The sequence below is a fragment of the Astatotilapia calliptera genome, chromosome 7 (assembly GCF_964374335.1).
Source record: "Astatotilapia calliptera chromosome 7, fAstCal68.1, whole genome shotgun sequence".
NCBI classification, from domain to species: domain Eukaryota; kingdom Metazoa; phylum Chordata; class Actinopteri; order Cichliformes; family Cichlidae; genus Astatotilapia; species Astatotilapia calliptera.
Window position 1 is genome coordinate 11002223 of NC_137428.1, and position 23062 is coordinate 11025284.

The 23062-nt window shown below is 39.6% G+C and overlaps 1 protein-coding gene across 1 annotated transcript; it reads right to left on the reverse strand.

The window, feature by feature from the left end:
* Window positions 1-3963: 3963 nt before the first annotated feature.
* Window positions 3964-22277, reverse strand: slc38a8a (solute carrier family 38 member 8a). The gene is made up of 10 exons (XM_026176871.2): window positions 21249-22277; window positions 18275-18473; window positions 16886-17042; window positions 15947-16051; window positions 14022-14079; window positions 10232-10346; window positions 8761-8908; window positions 8346-8548; window positions 8214-8265; window positions 3964-6491 (listed from the first exon to the last, which is right to left on the reverse strand). Exons 1-10 carry the CDS (start codon window positions 21444-21446, stop codon window positions 6389-6391), a joined length of 1338 nt encoding a protein of 445 aa, XP_026032656.1. The 5' UTR covers window positions 21447-22277; the 3' UTR covers window positions 3964-6388.
* Window positions 22278-23062: the final 785 nt, after the last annotated feature.

The window sequence follows — 23062 nt, forward strand, 5'->3', positions numbered from 1 at the left end:
ACTGGGTAAAGACTTGTTAATGAATCACTGCTCCGTTACAGCATTATTCTTTCAAAGGTGCCATCTTGCCATCCACCTCACTGTTGAGTCTATTCTCTCTTCACCTGTGAAGACAGCGAGTCTGTCATCTGCTGGCACTGTGGTGGCAGTGAGCGGGGATCCAGCTACACTGACACTAATGTTGATTGTTACCTACTTTTAGAACTCCGGGCTGCGCTCAGCGGGGCATGACTGTGTGACACGTGGAAGTGTTGAACATTATTACATATATGGTAACAGAAATATGTATAACAATAGGCTTGTAGAACAGGCATGCAAAAGCAGTATTGCATTATCTGTGAAAATGTATTTACCAACCTGTGAGTGTCTCTTTTAAAGGTACCCTGTGGAAGTTTGGACCACTAACAGCATTAAAGAGCAGAGATTTCACAAATATAGCAATGAATGTGTTAAACAGTGTATGATTTGGGCTATAAAGAGATCTGCTTTGTTTTATAAGGAAGAAAGCAGCGTAAGAGGGACTATTGCTGTGCCACTTATCATCTAACTTGTTGTTTTGAAATGGTCCAACTAAAATGAAATTTGCAGGGTTTAAGAATAAATCTAGGTGCTAATCTGGACCTGATAAAGTTTCAAAACCAAGTCTTTCAGAGGAATTCAGCAATGCAGTGACTTCTGCAATTATCTGACTTCTGAAATTAAAGTATCAAAACCTTAAGTAACTAAGTAGAGACTAAGTTGCAAAATACAAAAAGTACATTGATCATGAGATGTGTCTGTCGGTTCTCCGTCATGCAAGTTAAGGTAGCCTTGAAAGCTTGAAAAGAAGACCACTTAAACACTTAAAGTACCTTGAGGTGGTCAGGTTTGACTTGATCTGTTAATACAGCCTGTATAGTGTATGCAGTTACTACATTAACCCCACAAGGTGAAAGGTTACCCAATAACCACCTGCTTAATATTAAAACCACAATACTTTGACAAGAAAACTTCACAGGGTACATTTAACCTCTCACTTGTTGGAACAAAAACCCCAACATATACATATATATCTCAAACTCCAATCCTATTTGCGTTCAAGAAGGAGCTACTGTATTCTCAATACAAACAAAGCCATATTGCATGGATTAGTGTTTACATATAAGTGATTTACTATACTGATAGCCATAGATTTACAGTACTCAAGCCTGGCTGAGTGCAACCCACATGTTCTAATTAAGGGATCTCCCTTTGTGTACATTGTGCCCAGCTTGGCTGGGTTGTGTATATGAGATCGATAGTAAGTGAATGGTCAGAAACACCAGTACTGTTTCCTGTTGATACATTCCTGAATGTCCCTCAGACTGTGCAACCTGTTCTTTTTCTATCCTCCTACTTCTCAGTGCAACCCGTGCTTCGTCATACAATGAAAGAGTTATGCCACTGAAATGTACTGAAGCATGGCTGAGCAGAACGTTTCCTGGTAACATTGTGAAAAGATTAAACGGCAGAGGACCTACAACATGTTGAGATCAGGCCTTCTGTAGGCGTGGATTAGTTTATGTAATTGTTGTGATACTGGTAAACAGGAAACATGTCACCTGGTTTACCTCAAGAAACCTAACATAGACACCATAAACGTGACACCATAGACTATACATAAAAGATGGTCATAGCCACCATGATGTCACCAATCGGTTCTTGCCTGTGGCTCTATGATGCCAGCCAGACTCCTTTCCTTCCTCCTGCAAGTGCATGATGGGATGCAGGCCTGATTCACAGAATCGCTCAATTCAGTTAGTTCACACAATAGCTAGCCAGTGCCAGTCTTTTCACCCAAGGCAAACACTCAAAAAACTAAAGTCATGAGAGAATGGCATTAACCACAATGTTGGTCTTCGGTTTTTAAGATGGGTTCTTAAAAATGATATCCTGAAGGTCATCAACAAGTTTTAGGCATATGCAGTGCAGCATTTGTCTCCACCCTGCTCTGCAGATACATCAGACAGAATGTATTTCACGAACCTGGAGCTCCTCTATCTAGATCCTTTGTAAAACCAACTCAACCTGGCCCTAAAGGCACAGAGTAGGAAATACAATCTGCATGGGTGATCATGACCTACCCTACCATCACAAGTATTGCAAACCAAAGAAGCACTTTAAGCTCTACACAAATGACCTCCTTAGCCATTGCAATATATACCCCAACTACTCTGAACCACTAGCAACCTTTGCTATGGTGACTGAACAAACACCTTAAAAAGAACTTCCCAAGAACACCAGAGTGCAGCTGGCATGAACCCAATATTTGGCTTCCCTTGCAAGGTAGAACCAAGTCTCATTATCTGAGATTTCTATATAAAGACTGCTCCCTTTGCCGTCACTCAAGACATGCAGGCTACATCCATCTTTTATTTAGAGTCTATCCAAGAGAACAAGCCAATCAGTAATTTGCCAAACTGACCGACATCATGGCCATAACTCTTCCTTTCTATGGCTGTGTTCTTTTCTATTCTTCAACTGAGTGCATGTCAACTGAATGTCCAGTAACTTCTTTGCTGTAGTATTAGGCAATGCTACTCAATGGGTTTTGTGCATTTCTTACCTTCTTTGTTTTCTAGTATTCCTATGAAAGAGACAGAGACTTAAATCTATTATATAAAATATATGACTAGAAAAATGGCATTCAAGAATGAACATAACTTTTATGGCAATGTTTAATTAAATATTAATTCTTAATGTATGTTTCAGTAAAAAAAAAAAAAAAAGCTTTCTCTTCTTAAGTGTAGAGACTTATTGCAGGGATGCAAGTATTATATTTGGTCTTTAAAGAATATCTTGTTGAAATTCTAGATGATGTAGAGTGATGCAATTCAATAAAACTATAAAACTGAAAACTGTGCTGTATGGCTTTGATATTAAATGCTGCTGGTTATTGGGAATTGTGCTTTTTCTTTTCCTTCCTGTGTAAATGTTGTGGCAGATGTGTGATTTGAACTTTGAGCCATAATATGGTAATGTTCAGTCTGCATGCACACTACAAAAAATAAATTATTATGGGTTTATCTGGTGTGAAACCTATAATGTGGTAAATGTTTCCCTAGCATGTGCTCCAGAATAGCTTTACTCAGAAATACGTTGGACACAAAAACTTAACACTGGTGTTATACATCAATCATACAGAACAAGCATAGCACTACATTAGCTAATCAGCAAAAATGTCCATCAATGTCTACGTACAACTCTCAACTCAGTGCAAAGTAGTATTTAGACACCATTTAATCACAAGTCATTAGCTCTCTTTTTTCCCACAGTGTGCGTTTTGTACTGTCTTCCTCCCATTACCGCCCCCCCAGTCACGGCCGCCCCTCCCTGATCCTGATCCTGCTGAAAGGTTTCTTCCTGTTAAAAGGAAATTTTTCCTTCCCACTGTTGCCAAGTGCTTGCTTAAAGGGGGTCGTCTGATTTTTGGGGGGTTTAAAGCACCTTGATGTACTGCTGTTGTGATTTGGCACTATATAAATAAAATTAAATTGAACTGAATCCCAACAGGACACCAGACGCAAAACCTTGTAGAGCTATTCAGCAGTGCTGTTGAGCAAGTTAATTATAAAGTTAAATATTCATGAGGTAAGCCATTAAATTAGTAAAATAAAACTGCAGACCAGTAGATCACTGGGGGGAAAACTGAGCATGCTTCTACCAGTTGGTGAGTGGCTGCAGGAGATGGTTTACTCTTCCTTGCTCACAGTTTTGGATGCTGAACCCATAACATCCTTGTGATTGCTTTGGATAGGTTATTGCTTTTATATTGTGCGTAACCCCCAATGATTCAAAGTGCAGGCTGCTATTCAAACAGAAAATAAATAAGTAAAATAAGTTTACAATTTGCTTTATTCAGTTGTCTTTTTCTTTTGTCCAGTAAAATTAATGTCATGAAATGGCTGTGTGCAGGCAGGAATAGGACCCAGACGCAAACAGGACTTTAACTCAAAATACAGCTTTATTCGCTGAATGGGGGAAAAGGTGATACAAAACTAAACTGGGAAATTCATAACTAATCATACGGAGAGGCACACAAGGAAACACAGCCAAGAGGGAGGATGCGACAAAGGACTGAGGGAGACGCATAAACACACAGAAAGATAACAAGGGACGTGAGAGCACACAAAGAGCGCAGCTAGCACGAATAATCACAACTAGAAAGGCCAGGACCAAACACAACATGACCTACACCAGAGGTTCCCAAAGTGTGGGGCCCACCCCCTGGGGGGGGGGGGGGCGCGGTATGAAGATAAAAAAGAAGAAGAAGAACTCTTGGCCACTGCTAGCTTAATGGACAGGTTTCTGATGGAGCGCCCACGCAAACGCAAAGCAGGAGATGAAGCATCGGCAAATATGTTTCCAAACCAACTTCCTTCCAAAGACTAGAAAATATGGTGAAGCATATCTTCCCTTTGGCTTCACCTGCACAAGTGCAAAGGTAGGTCTCCCCTGCAGAATTGGTTTTCCCTGTGTCGGGAGCAGCGCTGGGCTCTTCAAATCACGGAGAAACAGTATCCAACATTCTTGATTTTTAGTTCACAAACACTTCTTGTAATAACTAACTACTCCTGACATTTTGGAGATGTTAGTTCTTTATACAGCAAAGTTACAGCGGGATACAAATAATATCAGGCTGATCCTGCCACAATTTGTTCCCTTGGTTCAAATCGCGGACAAACGGTATCCCACAGTTGTTTGTTTTTTAACCCATTTTGAAAAATGTATTGATAGCAATGTTGAATATTATTACACAGGAAAAAAACAACTACACATAAAATAATCACACCGTGACGCCTCTGCCTTTCTAAATGGAGGGACAGTAACTGCGTGTGTATGTGTAAGCGTGTAAAAACTGCAGATAGAGACAAAATACTGTTAATCTTACTATCTTCCATTCTGCAATCTCATGTAAACAATAACATGGTGCACAGCGTGACGTGGAAAAAGGCACATGCCTTTGACATTGCATGACGAACTCTGTATTCCTCGTCCACACATAAACGCAAAAAAAGGAGTTTTAAAAAATCTCAGTTTTTGGTGATTCGAAACATCGTTTACATGTAGACGAAAGGTCCAAACGCATAGAAACAGCTGCGTTTTCAAAAATACCCGTGTAGGTATGGACGTAGCATAACAGAGTTAGTAGTTACTTGTAATATTACTTGTAATTTATTGCAGTTTACTTGTATTTGCTTAATTGTTTACTAAATGTTTGAGGTGTGAAATAAAATGCAATGGAGTTTGAAAACAAAATATTTTTCTTGTAAAACAAAGGGGGGCCTAGCAAAAAACGTTTGGGAACCACTGACCCTACTTACACTGACGGGAGACTATCAAAGTAAAACAGGAAGTGCACAGAGACGCAGCTGGAGAGGGAGAGAGACAGAGGGAGCACGAGGGAGAGCACAGACGTGTCGGGCTGGGGAAACGTGGAATAAAACACGAGGGGAAACAAGAACTCACAGATACGCAGGGGGTAAAGACACGAGGGGAAATAACAGACTGATCAAAAATGCATGAAAATTCAAAACACTGGTAATTAATACAAATGTCAAAATGTAGGGGTTTTTTTGTAAGACATTAAAAAAATGACCTATTTACACACAAAAACCAAATATTCACGTACAGAAACATAAAATTATCCTCTCTCCTGAATTCATGTTGCAACCTCAAGCTACTGTTGTGGCAGTCTTTTATGGCTCCACCAAAGGCCTACCCACATATCAGCAGTAACAGGCAAGCAGGAAATGATGAAAAAGATTTATCATTTTAAAAAAAAAGGTAATGTCTCATTAACACATCCCATTTGGCCTGCATGATAATATTTTTTAAGTTTTAATGGCTCTTGATTATTTATGTTGCACTATTGAGAATATTTTTACTTTAATTAAAGTAGAATCTATTCAAGAAAATGTGAAAAAGGTGCCGTGTGTCATTTTATAACACTCTACAATATTAAGATAAAGCTCTATACTAAGCTTTGTACAGATAAAACTAAGTGTAGAGTTTTATTTAGGGCGTTAAACTGATTGTGGCAGTGTGTTATAAGACTGTAAGCACAAACTATAGAAAATACCTGAGGATTTCATGTCAGCAAGGCAAGAGGTACGGACATAGATAATCATATAGCAAGTAGGAATAATTATCCCAAGTGAAACTAACATCCTGTACTTGAGGAGGGAGACATGATTGCTGGCTTCAGTCCTTTAAAAACCATAAGCTGCAAGTTTTGAAAGGCTGCTTCACTGATCCAGGGTCATCTCCATGTGCTGTTAAAGAGCCATAACTCACCATCGGTTATTTCACGTTTATTCCCCACTGTCTGTTTCTAAAAACGCTCGGACCATCAAGGGACGTGGAAAAGTCAGATCTTTCCGAGGAGCTGCATAACAGCGATGGTGGTGCTCTGGCCAAATATGAAGGCTCCACAGATGAGCATCACCACCCCCCAAACCGTGAAGATGACTCTGGAGGACAACAAGTGGTACCAAGTGGTCAACAAATGATGGGACTTACTTTCAGTATCCTTCAACCCAATCTTAACTCACTCAATGAAACAGATGGTGCAGCAGCACTGAATTTAGTCTGACCTTTACTCGTGGCACTAAATAAACCAATCATCACGTTTCATTTTACCCTTTTTGTCTTGCTTTACTTGCAGACTGTGCCGTAGGTTGTACTGTTTCTTATGATGCTACAGTGCAAGTGAGAGAAAAATTAGGAGTCAACTAATGGTTCTGTAGCCCTTAGAGTTTTGCCAACTTATCGCACCATTATTAACAGAGCGAGGTCATTACAATTAACAAAAAATCTGAAAATGTTTCTCCAAAAGTTTCATCCTTTTAATATGCATGTGCCAGCCACACATAGGTGGGTTCATAATTGAGTTAGACACAGATACAGCTTGTGGATTTGATTTATTCTGAGGAGGAATCTCTGAATGAGCAAACCAGCTGACAGACAGGTTCACATCCTGAGACCTGCGACTACTATTAAAGAATTCCTTAAAAGGTTGAAACCACAAGATTAAAAGTTTAACTGAAACTTTACATTCCAGCCATACACGCTTAGAGGATTATATTCATGCATTTATCTCTCTTAGTTTCAGCTTTCTGCACGAAAAATTTTGTGTAAAAATTGGAAACACGACTATCATCATCTACAGCAACTGTGTCAGAGGATGTTAATCATACTATGAATATTTTATCAAAACAGCAGCTTCAATGTCTCCAGGTCATCAAGTTAAGTTTAGTTGCTCCTATTAAGTCACTATTTCATAAGTTGTCTGACAACAGAAAACAACAAGAAATATGGAGAGCATCAATCCCACCATAAATGTAGAAAACACTGTAGCTGTGTTAAAACACAGTATGAGGGGACACAGAGAGCACAAAGAAAAACGCCTAGTTTTGGCCTTCCTTAGACAAATTTCTGATGCATAATGATGTAACCTGTGAGAGCAGTGCTGTGATAATACTTAATAAAGACTGATTTCTAACAATCCCACTAATGAAAGGACTTCATTGAATACACAGGTTCTGTTTGCCCTGCAGCTTGACTCTCAAGTGTGTCTATAGTTGCCCCAACTGAGTCACTGCAGTGTAGTTTCTCTATGTTATCATCAATTTAGCAACTATTTGCCTTACAAAAGGCAACAGGGAGTTAATAAATTATAAAAAGTTAAGTGTGATTTGTACTTTTTACATCAAATTCTCAATGGATATAGCAATATTATCATTTTATGTATGATAAAAATCTGGTACTGTGACAGTCCTGCGTTAGAACTCTTGATTTGCATCTTGATTTTACCAGATGTCATCCCAAATTATTATGGATTTATGAATTAGTCAGCTGAGTTGTCTATATCGCTTCTGACTAGATGTTTGCTAAATTAATCACTTTAGCTTCAGATTCCGATATTTATCCCCATGAGGCAGTTGAGAGTACAGAGAGCGGCACATACAGTGAAATAGAATAAATGCAGGAAAAAGAACAATAATGATCATAATGATATGGTTGTCACACGAAAACAACTTGAGATATAGTGCAAGCGTGAAGATCCAGTCAAACATCCATGCAGGCATTTCAGCTTATTATGCAAACTTCCTTCATTCTTTGTCTCTTCTTTGGATTACCTTCCATCTGTATATTTGCATTACATTATCATTTAAATGAAGTTTTTCCCTCACCTGGTCTTACAGGACACCGGCTCTGACTGCATGGCAAACATCAAACAGAGCCCTGTTCAAACACAAACACAAAGTTTCAACAGCACACGTGAAACATTGGTCATAACACGCATCAATAACCAAGAGCGCTACCTGGGAAGATAAAGATGAAAAATGCGCTGATCCCTCCGATCACACTGATGACCTTGCTGATGTCTGGTACAAACACAGCGATGAGCAGCGTCGCGGTTATCCACAGGACCGTTAGCATGTAGCGGCTGCGGCTTTCAAAGTCTACCGTGACCACGCCGCTGCGTCTCTGTCGCCAGCTCAGCAGCAGGTCCTGGATCACTGATCTGAGGAGCAGAAACAGATGCGTAGCCACACACTGTCTTTTGTAATTGAAACATTGCACCCTGTGAAGACGATTTAGGTGCTCGCAGTTTGTGTCTTTGCCCTCACTTCACGTAAGAGTTTTCAAATGTGAAACTTTGCTTTAACTGAGAATCGCTTCATTTAAATGGAAAAGTGAGCCAAGTTAACAAGATTCAACTGAAGAGTTGCTGACCTGCCGAGCAGCAGGGTGATGGGATAGATGGTGATGATAGAGATGCTAAACAGCAGCCTCGCGATCAGCATTAGGACATCGCTGCTAGTGTACGACATTAAAATGTCAGGCCTCGCGTCCTTTCCAAATGTCAGGAACCCATAAACTCCTGCAACAGAGAAGTGTGAAGGTTTACAGTTACCAACAACTGCAGCTTATCTGCAGCCACACAAACAATGATTTATAATCATTTCACGAGTTATTTAAAAAAAAAAATAGATATAAAACTTGGGTAAAGCCACCTTGATGTAACTCATTGCTTTATGAGGTAATGGTTTTAATCCTTGACTTGAGTGTTTTGGGGCATCACCAGCTTTTTTTATGAAACCCAGCGTCACAATGAGTGAACCTGAATGAAATATGAAGGTTGTCCTGTAGAAGCAACTCTGAAGTCACCTTAAAATGCCTAAACAGGCCTATTTGTGGAGTTATTTTGAAGATTATTTTGAAATTAACTTTGTGGTCACTGAAATTCTGTTGATTTTGCAGAGTCACAGGTTTAAAAAAAAAAAGGCTTAAAAAGCAGGCTGACTTTGTCCCAAAATAAACTGAAAATTCTCCTCCCATTCAGTCACAAAGGTAGTCAAAACCTATGGCCTACCCTTACTCTATCGTCTTTCTTATTATACATAGAACTACAAATTACAAAATTAATTGAATGTTCAAAAGAGCTTCCAACTAGCAGATAAGATAATCAACCTTTTAAAAAGTGTTTACAAAGGCCATCAACTCTGGTCATTTTCCCATCGCCTTCTAAAGAACTCAACTTCTTTTTTGCAACCGAAAGAGTTGCCCTCTGTTGGCCTCTGTGAGCAGAGTGAGGATTACTGTCAGTTCATATTTTTTGTGTATGCGTATGAGGTTAAAACTTGTACGTGATCGCAATTTCTTTCCAGAATTACAGCCAAGCTGAGCCACATTCAGAGCACCTCAGATGGCTGCAACTCCCTGAGCCTGGTTCTGCCAGAGGTTTCTTCCTGTTAAAGGGAGTTTTTCCTTCCCCCTGTTGCCAAAGTGCTTGCTAATAGGGGGAAATATGATTGTTGAGTTTTTCTCTGTATGTATTATTGTAGGGTCTACCTTACAATATAAAGCGGCTTGAGGCGACTGTTGTTGTGATTTGGAGCTGTATAAATAAAACTGAAATTTAAAGCAGTTCTTTTTTTTCATTGGGCTCAACAAGAGTTTAGTACAATACATAGGAACCAAAAATGGAGTATTTGATGAGTAGTTACATATTTCATCGGATGTAATGTATATTAACTGCATAGCTGTATAGTATGTAACTGCAAAACTAAAATAAAGTCCATCATTAGTGAGATAAAATCAGTATTCAAGTAATAAAAAACGTGTATAAGAGTATATAACACATAAGATATGAAATATAACTTGGGTGGGTTGTGGAGAGAGGAAGCAGAGGAAGTCATTTGACCTGTGAGGGAGTAAATGACGAAGCAGAAGATCATGGAGATCACAGAGATGAAGACCCAGTGAGAGAGCCGCTGGTTCTCCAGGCTGCTGTAGATGGCGATGGACGCCTCGTGACACTGAAACCAGCACAAAGATGTGAAATTCAATCACACTTTAAGTATAGAAGGAAACAGTAACAGTGCCCACAGTCAGACAATCCCCTGACACATTGAGCCAAACGCTTCAACCAGGGAATAGTCGCTGGTCAGACTGCATGTCTCTGTAACAGTCTGCGTCGGATTATTCTCCTCTCTTTGGATCTCATAGTTCAGGCTGGTCTTATTATGTCTGATGTTACTGCCAGTGTGATGAACTGAGGTAGGAAATAAAAGAAGGTGCACGGGCTGTGTCAGTGGCACAATAGGGCTGAATTAATCCTTCATAGATTTCAGGATAAAGACTCTTGTCCCTACTTGATCCCAGCTGCCACCGGGCAGTGTAAAATCTCGCTTCCTTTTTCCTTGCCCTCCCTTCCTCTCAGGATCTCATCAGCCCTCTATTCAACCCTTTGCCCTGCAATCACTCACCCTGAGGGAGCGTGTCTATGTGTTTGTTTGAGAGGACATGCATCAATCCTCTCACACTTTCGCCTCCTTTTATTAGATCCCGCCACCAGCCTTCAGGGGTTACCTTGGCAACTTGGGAAGTTACACATCAGTCTGTCCTGCTTGAGACTGACAGAATGATCTTTTTTCCATGCACTCTGCCCTGCTATTAAATATGAAAAGCTCACTCTGCGGCGCTCCCACGGAGCACAGTGAGCGGCAGCTTGCTGACCTTTACACTGAAGTTAAACACACTCTCCTGAGAAGCCTTAAAGATTAAGTGAGAACACCCACTCTCCAATATGAGCCATTATATGCTACATAGAAAGTTCTATATTACATCAAAGAGCAAAAAAACACACAAAACGACTTCTGTGTTTCCAGCCCAATACAATGGACGTGAATGATACGATGTGAGAGTGTATTTAGCCAAATAATCTATACGTTTTGCTGATGTTAAATTTAGCTAGACATTATCAGACATAAACATTTCCTGAGGGAAATATCAGCTTTATACACAGCTGATCCACCTAATGGAGCCCTTGCAGTAGCTTCATTTTATATTCCAAAATCTAAACATCTGGCACGCACTGAGTCAATAACGCTGAGATGTGCATCCTCACATCCTCACTTCTGCTTGCGTCGAGATATTTAACACCCTCCACCTGCCCGTCCGCCTGATGCAGTAAGAGCACTGACAAAGCACTGACAGCAGTTTTAAAGCTTCTTTTTGGTACGTGTTGAGCAAACATCGTGCATCTCAGACTTTGTCATAGCTTGGCCCTCTCGCTTGTAATACGCCCCAGTGGCTAAATGGTAAGGCTGCATACCTCATGACCTTGGCGCCTATACTTTCCAAGCACCTTTGGTGTAAATATAGATGGATTTGCTTTGGTTTATTTCTGTAACCTTGTGATTCCCCAAATCTCTGTCATAAACCGATTTGCCAGCTTCTGTGTGAACGTAAAAGCATGTGACTTGTTTTGGCATTTTAATTTTATCTGATGGCCGCAGCAGTGATGCAGAGAGGCTGTCCAGGAAGAGTGAGGGCCATGCCAACTATAGTTTAGCATTATTTTTTAACGATAAAGCTCTATTTTGATTCCTGAGACTTTATGGAAGAAAGAATCAAGACATGGAAGATTTCTATTCTTATCCAACTGCAACTACGGTGCTTCATACACGATAAAATTACAGGATGACTGCTTCAACATTTACACAGTCACATCTGTTTTTGGACAATGGCACATTTTTTTGCCTACATTCACCAAAACAGTTGATTTTAAATGAAACAATCTGTGTAACTGAGCTGCAAACTTTCCGCTTTAATTCAAGGGGTTTAACAATAATTTTCAACTATTTAGGAATTGCAGTCATTTTTATACACAGTCTCCCATCTTCAGAGGCACAAAAGTGATTGGACACATAATTTCAAATAGGGATTGTTTTTAATGCTTGAAGGTCCTTTGCAGTCAATGTGTGCCTGAAGTCGAGAACCCATGGACATCATTAAATGCTGTATTTCCTCTCTTGAGATACTGTCGGTGGCCTCTAATGCAGCTGCCCTTAGTTGCTGCTCATTTTGTGGCTCTCTGCCTTCAGTTTTCTGTTCAGTAATTGAACAAAATGTTCTGGTCTAAATTCTTTGTCCTGAGAAACTTGGGTTGATTTTGCACTACCCTTTAAATCTGCCACCCAAGTCGTCAAAGTCCTAAGATATGCTTTGAATCATTTGCTCTGTGAAAAGCCATCTAATCTGTGTTGCAGCATTTGGCTGATCTGAGCAATCAGTATAGTCTTTTTCCACTTCACACTTCATCTAACTTCTAAAAACACTAGTGGCCTGGTTCCACTAGCAGCCATCCATACCCATGCCATAACATTCCTTCCACCATGTTTGATAGATAATCTTATATTGTTCAGATCATGAGCTGTTTCTTTCCTTCTTAATACTTTTCTCTTTCCATTGTTCCAATAGAAGGCAAACTGGGTTTTATTTTAAATACAATTTTAAATAATTCTATTTTTTTTAGCTGTGCCACCTGTTTCAGATGTTTTCTGGCAAAATCTAATCTGCCCTTCGTGTTCTACAGCAAGATGCAAACAATTGCTTTGCATCTTGCTGTAAACCCTCTGTATTCATATTGATGTTTCTTGATTGGAGACTATGATCCACTATGTTGGTATAAAGAGTCAAAATTACAAAAATTGTTATTGCTCCAAAACATATGGACCTAATGCCTTTAATAGCCCCGGCTGCCTCAGTCTCAGTGTCCTCAGCCTTAAAAGCACAAGAACAAAACAACACTTTTCTTGTTATTTTCTGAAAGTGACATGGCAGCTGTGTCTGTATCATTTACAAACATAAGACCCATATTTTAAATTACAGCAAATTATCACATGTCATCTAAACGCATTCTCTCCCATTACGTTGGTTTGTATACATCTACAAATGTCAGCTAAATTAAAACCATTGAGCCATTTATCAAGCTTTTTGATTTTTTTCCCACTCACATTAAGAGCAAACTTTAACCTTATCTCAAGAAATTTGGCTAAAAAATAAAATTAATTCCTCCACTGTTATTATCTCAGGCAAACAATTCAAATTCTCCTGCAAAACAACAAAACGCTGTACTTAACCCCCCCCCCCCCCCCCCCCCCAAAAAAAAAAAAAGCTGAAACAGAAACTAATACAGGACACATGACCTGGTGTTTGTTTGCTATCTTTCCAGTACAGCGAGATCATTTATTTGCCAATGTATTTCCACTTTGTTACCTTTATACCTTTTGTTTTTAATTTCCTGTCTTATTATTTATTATTTTTGTAAATGTCCTAATCGTTTTGCAGAGGCAAATGAGTCATGCTTTTTACCATTTATCTCAATGGTTTTGGGGGCAGAGACATCAGAGCCACATATCTAAAGCCTTTATAAATACTGAAGTCCAAAATATCTGCAGTATGACTAAAAGACGTTCAGGTGAAACATTATGAAGACGTGCCTCATTACCTGCTTAGAAATTACTTGCATATTTAGCCACATATATACACTTCCAAGCAGTTTTTCCTGCTGATACATTACGTACTCCTCCACAGACAGCTGTGCTTGCACTGGCCTCCAGCCTTAAGGCAGCACGACGATGCAAACACATGTTATCCAAGTTTTAGATGAATATAAACATCAACATATTTTAAATTGCTGCACTCACTTGGAAACCAAAGCAGATGGTCGGGATGACACTGAACATGGCAGCCCAGGAGTTCATCCTTAAGGAGGAAACACAAGAGTCATTTTCATGGATTCACAAATGCCACCGGAAGAAGAATTAGTCTATTATTGAGGCACCGCTGATAATGCCATGGCATTTAGAGACTCTTCACTCTAGAGTTACTCTGTCAATCACAGGCAAATGGGTGATAAGAGCTGCCGAGTTAAGTCAGTGATCCAGACAGAGCAACACAGGGCTTCAAGTGGACAACTACGTCTGTCCTAGTGGCCTCAATTCAGACAGATTTATGAGGAAGCTTTACAAAAGCCATATTTCCTGGGTGCAACCTCAATATGTGGACTAGCTCTGGTGATGAAGTATATTTACGACACATAAATGATAACTAAAAGATGAAAACTTCATCATCAAGACTGAAAAGAGCATTTAAGAGAAGAGTTAGAATATGTTCATTAGAACTAGACAGGACTGCTGATGCCTACCTAACAGTCAAGAAACCCCTTTCTGCAGCACCCCCTGGTGTTGGGTGCCAGTATCAAAAATGTGTCTGCATAGAGTTCTGTGAAGAGGAACGTTTTCAAAAGAACCTCCATTGGCAGCAATAATTTGAAGTGATTGTTTTCCATATGACTTAATCAGTGTCTCACATTGTTGTGGAGGATTTCTATCCCACTCTTCTTTAAAACAACGCTTCATGGATGGATGAAGTTTTTATATATATATATATATATATATATATATATATATATATATATATATATATATATATATATATATATATATATATATATATATATATATATATAAAACTTCATCCATCCATCCTTAACAAGGTTACCGGTGGAGCCGGTAGGTTACACTCTGGACAGGTCATTTGCACCATTCACACCTATGCCCAATTTAGGATCAACTAAATTAACCTAACCTCACTAAATGCATGTCTTTGGCCAGAGTACCCAAAAAGAACATGCAAACTCCACACAGAAAAACCCAGGACCCTTTTGCTGTGAGGCAGCGGTGTTAACCAGCATGCTACCTGCTACGGTCGCTCACCTCTAGTGGCTCTCCCTTAATGAGAGAGTTCCAGGTCTGCCTCATGAGCTGGAGCTGAGGTGTGTTGCAGCTCGTCAGCCACGACTGCCATCTCAAACCGCCACGCCCCTTCCACGTCCCCCATTTGCCAGAACTGTGAGCTACAGTGGTTTGGGCAGCAGGCGGCAGCTGTGTGTGAATTTAAACTCTGTGTAACTTTGACTTTCTTTCTTTGTTGTGAGTAAAAGTATGCCTTTACAGTGTTAATAGTTAATCACAGTGGAAGCAGGTAGGGGTGCTCTGCCATTTTTGTTTCAATTGTTTTCTCCTGTTTTTAGCTGGACAGGGAGCTCAGCCACTGTATTCTGTTTTTGGCTCGAGAGTTCTTGATGTGTTTTCTTAGTTTGTTTTGTTTTGTTTGTTGTTTTTGGCCTTGGAGACCGTGAAGAAAAGAGCTTCCCTGTGTTCATCTTTACTTTAGTAGTTTTGTGTAATAAATCACGTTTAATGACACCTATTTTTCTTTTTCACTTTGTTACTTTCTTTCTTTTTTTTAACAAAAGTGGTTCCATGGTGTAGTGGATAATGCATTTGCATTATATGTGAAGGATTTAAAATTGTTTACACTAAATATTATCTAAGAGTGAATCAGCACAGTTCTAAAAATAAAAATAAAAAACCAAGCATTGAGCTGGAGAACTGAAAACAAGCGAATCAACCACAGCATTGATAATTCACTGCACTCTCGATGCTGCCAGTCTGTCCGAAGACCAGTCTGAACCTCACTTCACTTACTGTTGTGACCAGTGAAGCAAGCAGATTGTTTGGAGCCCTGGAACCCATTATTTGTAGCCCTCACACACAAACGTACGTACCCATTGGTGTGGAGAGGGCTGTTGTGAACCAGAACAGAAGGCATGGTATGGTATTTGATGATGATGGCTGTGGTCAGGTAGGTCGCAGCCAAAGTACCCAGAACACTGTGAGAGGATGGAGACAAAAAGCCTGCTTCAGACAGAAATCAGACTGAAACATTCAGTCCAACATAAAATGAATGAGAGGCTTACTTGAGGCTGACCAGGGTCATGTTCTCTACTCATTTATCCATATAGAGACATGCTTGACCTGTATGCTCTGAATAAATGAGGATCATAATCCTCTTCTTTAAGAAAAGAAACGCTGCGGCACCGTAAAGCTGAGTAAGCACACCTCCAAAACACTTTAACAAATCTGAACACCAGTTTTGCAGGCTATGCTACTCCTGAGAAACAACCTTTATACTTCACCCACCACACAGAAACCTCAAAATTAGGTCTGCAACTGACTATAACTTACACAACAGCTTATGGCCTGTGAATGGTGATATTAGAAGGGCGCTTGTAATAGGATTTTGTATTAATATTACAGTAAATATGAAACTGTATGCTGAGCCAAGATGTTAAAGTTGTCATGAAGGCTGCCAGCAGGTAAAAGGTCATCGATCTTGATAACATTAATCTCCTCATTACTTATTGGTTTCCTATATCGTGATCATTTTTCCTAATTTGACAGTTTGGCCTTTGGGTGGCAGCACAGTGAAGTTTTTGAAATAATCAAAAAAGAAACTGTGAATGAAAAGTCTCACACAAATAATCATAAAGAAATCAAGTATTTTTCAGTGGGTAGTTCAGGCATTGTGACTAAAATCTTTTGGATACAGCTGGGTGCAGCAGGAAATATGAATGATAAATTTGAACCGTCCATTAGCTGTCATTATCACCTAATTTAAAAAATAATAATAACTACTATAAGTGCCACCACATGTAACACCTGACCTGATGTATTTCTGAATGCTGATCTCTTTGGAGATGGATAATGGCAGGATGAGGAAGAAACAGAGCAGCACCAAAGCGAAGCGCCGGTCCATGTAGAAGTGTTCTGGCATCTCTGACTCCGGAAGATTAGTTACCAGCTCATGCAGGGAGTCGCTCACTGACAGACACAAAACAGCGACGTAACAACACACATATATCACAGATGTGAAAGTTAAATGCATTTTTTTTTAAAAACAGAGAAAATGCAAATAAAACTGCTGTCTAATTCATGAACAGCAATCTGCTTCTACCAATTTCCCTGCTTGCATATCTCAGTTTGGTTTTAAAAAAATAAACTTGAAAAAAGATGTTGCTAAATGAAAGTGCTGAAAAGTCCAATTCAAAACAGATCACAGTGGTAAATGTGCCCAAAAACCTAAATCAAAAACACATTCTTGTGCTTCAATCGCTTTCCTTTTTTCTAAAAAAGTAAAATATGTCTAGAAATCCATTTACAAACTATGAATCTGTGGCTCCATAAACTACAGATGGATGGATTTTATAAACCAAGTGTACAGATTTATATATTTTTCCCACTGGCCCTTCAAGAAAGCTGTATTTTAGAGGATATGAATTATGAATCTATTTCAGTGCCTGTAATCTGGACAGAAAGATTATATACAATAGGATCCTATCATTTAATCACTTTAAATCTGCATTTCATCTTAGAGATGACACGAACTGAGCAAGGCTGCCAAAACTGCAGTTGCTCTGTGGTTTTGAAATACACTGTTGAACATTTATGCATGTACTGTCTATTTGCATCACTCTCTGAATTATTTTCACTCTTCTAACTGACATTTAGTGCATGCTCACTTCTTTGAAGTATCAAACTGAACTGTATGAAAGAGGCAATATCAGGGCTGTAAAATTAATGTAACAATGTAGTACAAAAGTCTGCACTTCCTCTTCCAGCCACTTGAGGCTGCCTCCAAAAGCAAACTGATCCCCCATGTTTCATTTTTATTAGTAACATAAAACAAATCTGTCACTCAACACAGTTCAATCGTATTTATAAATCTCTAGTTCACAACTGTGACATTTGACATTTGCTGAACAACTGACATTAAAATCCACCAGAAATGTGTCGAATCAAACCTGCAACGAGCTGCAGTGGTTTCATGTTGCTGCAACACAGAGCCAACAGATGCATTTCTGTACCACTGTGTCTGCATTTATCCATTCAAACACAACACAACACTGAGAGTTCGAACTAAATACAGTATTCAACACACTCTGAATAGCTCCTGCTGGCAAACAATGTTGGATAACAGGAAAATGATTTTTTTTAAAAATAGTAAATTTAGGAAATGATGAAAGATTGAAAAATAAAAGTGAACATTAACTCACACTTTTCCAGCTGGTCATCCACTATGACCAGAAAGGCCACAGAAATCATGAAGAGGTTGAAGACAAAACAGATCTCACACAGTTGGCCAATGACATGCCCACATATCTTCTTCACCACCGCCTGGTAGGTGCATTGGCCACTAATGGACGAGGAATAGCCCAGGATAATCAGGCCACTAATCAGGAACACGAGGGAAACCTGAGCAGGTGAAGAAAACCAAGACAATAAGACAATGTTAAATCAACTTCCAAGTGTTATTTTGACTGTGTTCTGCTCAATACATTTAAATGACAAAAGCCTAAATTCAGTCAAACTGAATACCCTTTGTTCACGTGCAGCTCTAGGTCCTGAGTCCAAAAGTGCTTGGTAAATAAAAGATCATCAGGAAACATTAAAGTTTTCTTTTTGCCCGTGCACGTTTGGGAAACATCAGTGTTTCACTAACTTCTGATCAGGTCCTCGTGTCTATTTTTAAATGTATTGCATACTCTGCTGATGGATAACATAAGTGAAACTAATACAATTACTAAATGCCTGCGTGGATGCATGTAATTTATTGGCAGTGTGACAAATGTATTTAATGAATGACCCCATGGAAAACTAAGAAATGCACTGGGTGTCACAGCAACTCAATAATGCACTTAGACATGTAATGGTGACATTGTCAAGATGACCTGTTCATGGTCAAACTGAGAAATCAGAATATGGAAGAAAGGTGATTTAAGTGGCTGTAAATACATGGTTGTTAGTGCCAGAGAGGCTGGATTAGTATTTGGATACTGGATTATGCTGATCTACTGGGAGTTTTCCACTCAATCATCTCCAGAGTTTATATAGAACAGTCTGAAAAAGAAAAAATATCCAGTAAGCACCAAGTCTTGATATGAGAAGTCAGAACAGAATGACCAGACTGTTTCAAGTTGATAGGATGGAAACAGTAATTCAAATGACCACTTGTCTTCTATGCAGGAGAGCATCTTTGAATTCATAAAATGTTAAACCTGGAAGCAGAAGACCAGACCAGGTCTCATTCTTGTCAGGTAAGAACAGGAAACTGATATATGATATCTGGGACTCTCCACCATTTGACCTTAGAACTGAAGGAGCTTCTCGGATGAGAGGTGAAACGTCTTCAAGTAACTTAAAGAAGTCCAGACGCTTTTCTTTGCAAGCTCCTTTGACAACAGGGAACTGAGGCTACAGTTTTCCTGTTCTGGGCTCACCAAAACTGGGCATCAGCGGACTCAGAAAATATTGCCTGGTCTGATGAGTCTTGATTTCTGCTGCAACATTTGAAAGGTAGAGTCAGAATTTGGCATAAACAACATCAAAGCATGGCTCCATCATGCGCTGTTCAGGCTGGTGGTGGTGCTGTAATGGTGTGAGGGATATTTTCTTGACACACCTTTGGCTTCTTAGTACCAGATGACCATCAATTTAAATGCCACAGCCTACCTGAGTACTGTTGCCTGATGTCCATCCCTTTATAACTGCTGTGTACCCATCTTGTGATGGCTGCTTCTAGCAGGACAGCGCGCGATATCACAAAACTCAGATGAACCGAAACTGGTTTCTTGAACATGACAGAATATTCACTGTAATCTAAAGACTTCCATAGTCACCCGAACCCAATGCAAATGACAAGTGTACAACAACTGCATGATCGATCATGTAAATGTGGACCAAAACCTGTGAGGTATGTTTCCAGCACCTTGTTGAATTTATGCCACAAAGAATTTAGACACTTCGCAAAGCAAAAAGGACTCCAGCTCCGTCCTAACACGATGTATCTGATAAAGTCTTCAGTCAGTCTATAAACAGTGCTACCAGCTGCAGGTGACTGTGCCTGTGCACACTCTTAACTTTAAGCCTCAACAGTATCCAAATGGGGGATTTGATTTTAACAGTTCAGTTCAACCATCATTACCATGTATGAAGGGGAAATGATCCACAGCAGGGATGTCAAACTCTATACACATAGTGGTCCATATACAGCCCACTTTGATCCAATGAGACTACATGATAAATGTGTAAAATTACAGAAAAAGTTAGTTCATTGCTCAGACTGTCCTGTAATTATAAAATATGACGTTTTTGCAATGGACTGACTAATAACAGAAAAACAGGAACTTTCCTGTTATTTAATTGAGTAATAAAAAATAAAATACAGGTGAAAGTTTGAAATCTATGCACTTCTTTATATTTTCTAAAGCTGTCCAGTGGGCCGGATTCATTCATCTATCATTAGTTAAAGACCAAACTAGAGCTAAAAGTAGAGCAAATATTGGAATTTTGTTAGTCACATATAATTACATGCAAAAAGTTCACTGAATACTAACACATGTTAAATTTTAAGTGTGAGTATTGTGACACCTGTATATTTGTCTTTTTTCTGCCCCTTAGTGGCCAAGAATGAATGGCTGCAGCTTTAAATATGTTTAAAATCTTCACTGAGTTTTATGAGTGCAGAGAGTATCCAGAGAGGGTAAAACAAGAAAAAAAATATAAGTCTTGAACAATCTTTGCTCTGTGGAGTTGCTTTGCTAAACAAATTGCCAAAATTACAGTTTTAGAGTCTGCACATTAACAAGAAAAAGACTTTGTGGGGATTTCTTTACAAACTTTTGGACCACTATAGAGGCCAAGTGAGGAGAACATTTTTATTGAGATAAGAATAAAGTGAATTTTAAAGTCCTGAGGTCAAGTCTAACATGGCCTCTCCTGCCATGTGGAGAAGATCACAGTGTTTTTAATTAATCTCAGAGGGCCCCAGTTTAAAGGAGATAAGATGTATCACTTCCACTCAAAAACCTCCCAGAATCAATAAATATAAAACTGTTATTGCTGATAAATAATCTTTTTAAAAAAAAAGGTAATTTTGTGTATTAGACAGGACTCAGTGATGCAGGGGGAAAAAAATTCAAAGTGTGAATTTTTGTATAATATGTCTTTCTAAAATGAATAAATACCCACCAGCTCCACGGTGATAGCGCTGTGGATTCCTCCGGCTCTCTCGAAGGCCCAGGGGAAGTTGAGGAGCCCAGCACCCAGAGCGGATTTAAGCATGATGAAAATGGCCCCCACAGAGCCCAGCCGGGGCCCAACGTCCAGAGGTGGCTTGGCCGAGGCTGAAGCCAGAAGACTGATGCTCTCTCTGGCCAATTCCTCCATGCTCCGACTGCCAGGAGACTCACTGCGCGATACTGCGGTGCTCGCAAGTAGACTGCAAACAGGAGCAGGTCACTTGGATGCTGGGCTTGCCTCTCATAGGGGCCCACTGAGCAAGGTGGGCCGGCTGGAGAGCGGGTGGAGGGAGGGGTGGATCTGCTGCTGCTGCCTTCAGGTGCTGCTCAGAAACTTTTTACCTGTCTTTTAACTTAATCCAATGGATCACTTTCATATTGTTGTTGTTGTTATCTTCCCAAGACTTTCCTCTTTGTTTTGGTTTATTTTGTTAAAAAAAAAGGAGAAAAAAAATCGAAATAAAAAGAAGTAATATTTAATCTGCCAAAGGACTTATTTAGAAAGCGTTCAATGTGCAAATTATTTGAAAACAAATGGGGTTTTTTTTTACATTTGTTTTTACCTTGTGTAATAAAAATGACATATTTTCTCAGTCTATATCTTATTCTAAAGGTCCTGGCAATAAAGTAGAAAATGTAGTACGCTATGAAATATGCTCTAACTGAACAGCAATAGTGTGAAATGCCTAACTAACCTTAATAATATGTTCGTAATAAGGGCTAAATGTGGTGTTCCAGTCTGTCTGCATAACTGGTTATGTAGAAAAAAAAGTCAAGTTGAGCTTCTCAATTCAGTAACCTGAATATATACACACAACAACAAACAGCCAGTATGTGTGCGTGGACAGAATTAAAGAAAAGGCTGGAATATCTATGCTAGGGAGCATCTTAGAATGAATCCTGGAGGTTGGGGTCTTTGTGAGGGCTAAATGTCCTTGACTGGTAAAGACAGTGAAAGTCTGGAAACAGAGTGGATGAGGAAGACTAAGACCTGCAGTGTGAACGTAGCCTATGGATCTGGCCTCTCCATTAGTGTTTTCTGCTTGGAGCAGAGGATCAATGGAAGATGACCGTTTTTCTTTGAAAGCTTTCTTGCACGTTCTTTTCTCTAAACATGCCGCCATTGTATCCCCTTTTCCGTCTTCCCTCTCGTTCCCTCTTTTTGATGCTTTTATCTGCTTTTGTTTGCGGTGCCTCATTTAGTAGGTTGTCTGGTCTGGAAGGGGAAGTAAACATGAAGACAGTTCTGAATGGCCTACATATGTCCAGCAGAAATAACATGGGAGCATCAACTTGTAAATTTCATGCACAGGATTGATTCAGGGGTACAAAAGCCAAACCCACTTTGTTTGAACTCATCCCTTCCAAAATTTATATGTAACTTTATTTCACTTGTGAAATTGAGTTTCTTGACTTTTAATTTCATGGATGAAAATGAAAAAGCAACACAAATCAATTTCCTGCGGTGCAGTCACAGGGTAACAGATTGCACCCCGGAGTTTAAAGCCAGCTTTCTGGGAGGGGGGGGAGTAAGAAAGGAGAGAGGCAGAAGCTACAAGCAATTTGTTGATTTGCATGCATAACCCATGTGTTTGGGATTCAGACACTGAGGAAAAGGAAATTGATCTCACAAATTCCTTTGAAAATTAACGAGCCTGCCACCAGGATTGGGCATGGAGATAATGAATGAGCGGAGCTGTGTTAATGGGGGTCCTTTCACAGCTTAGGTATCACAGGCCTGGACAAGCTCCAAGCAGAGAAATG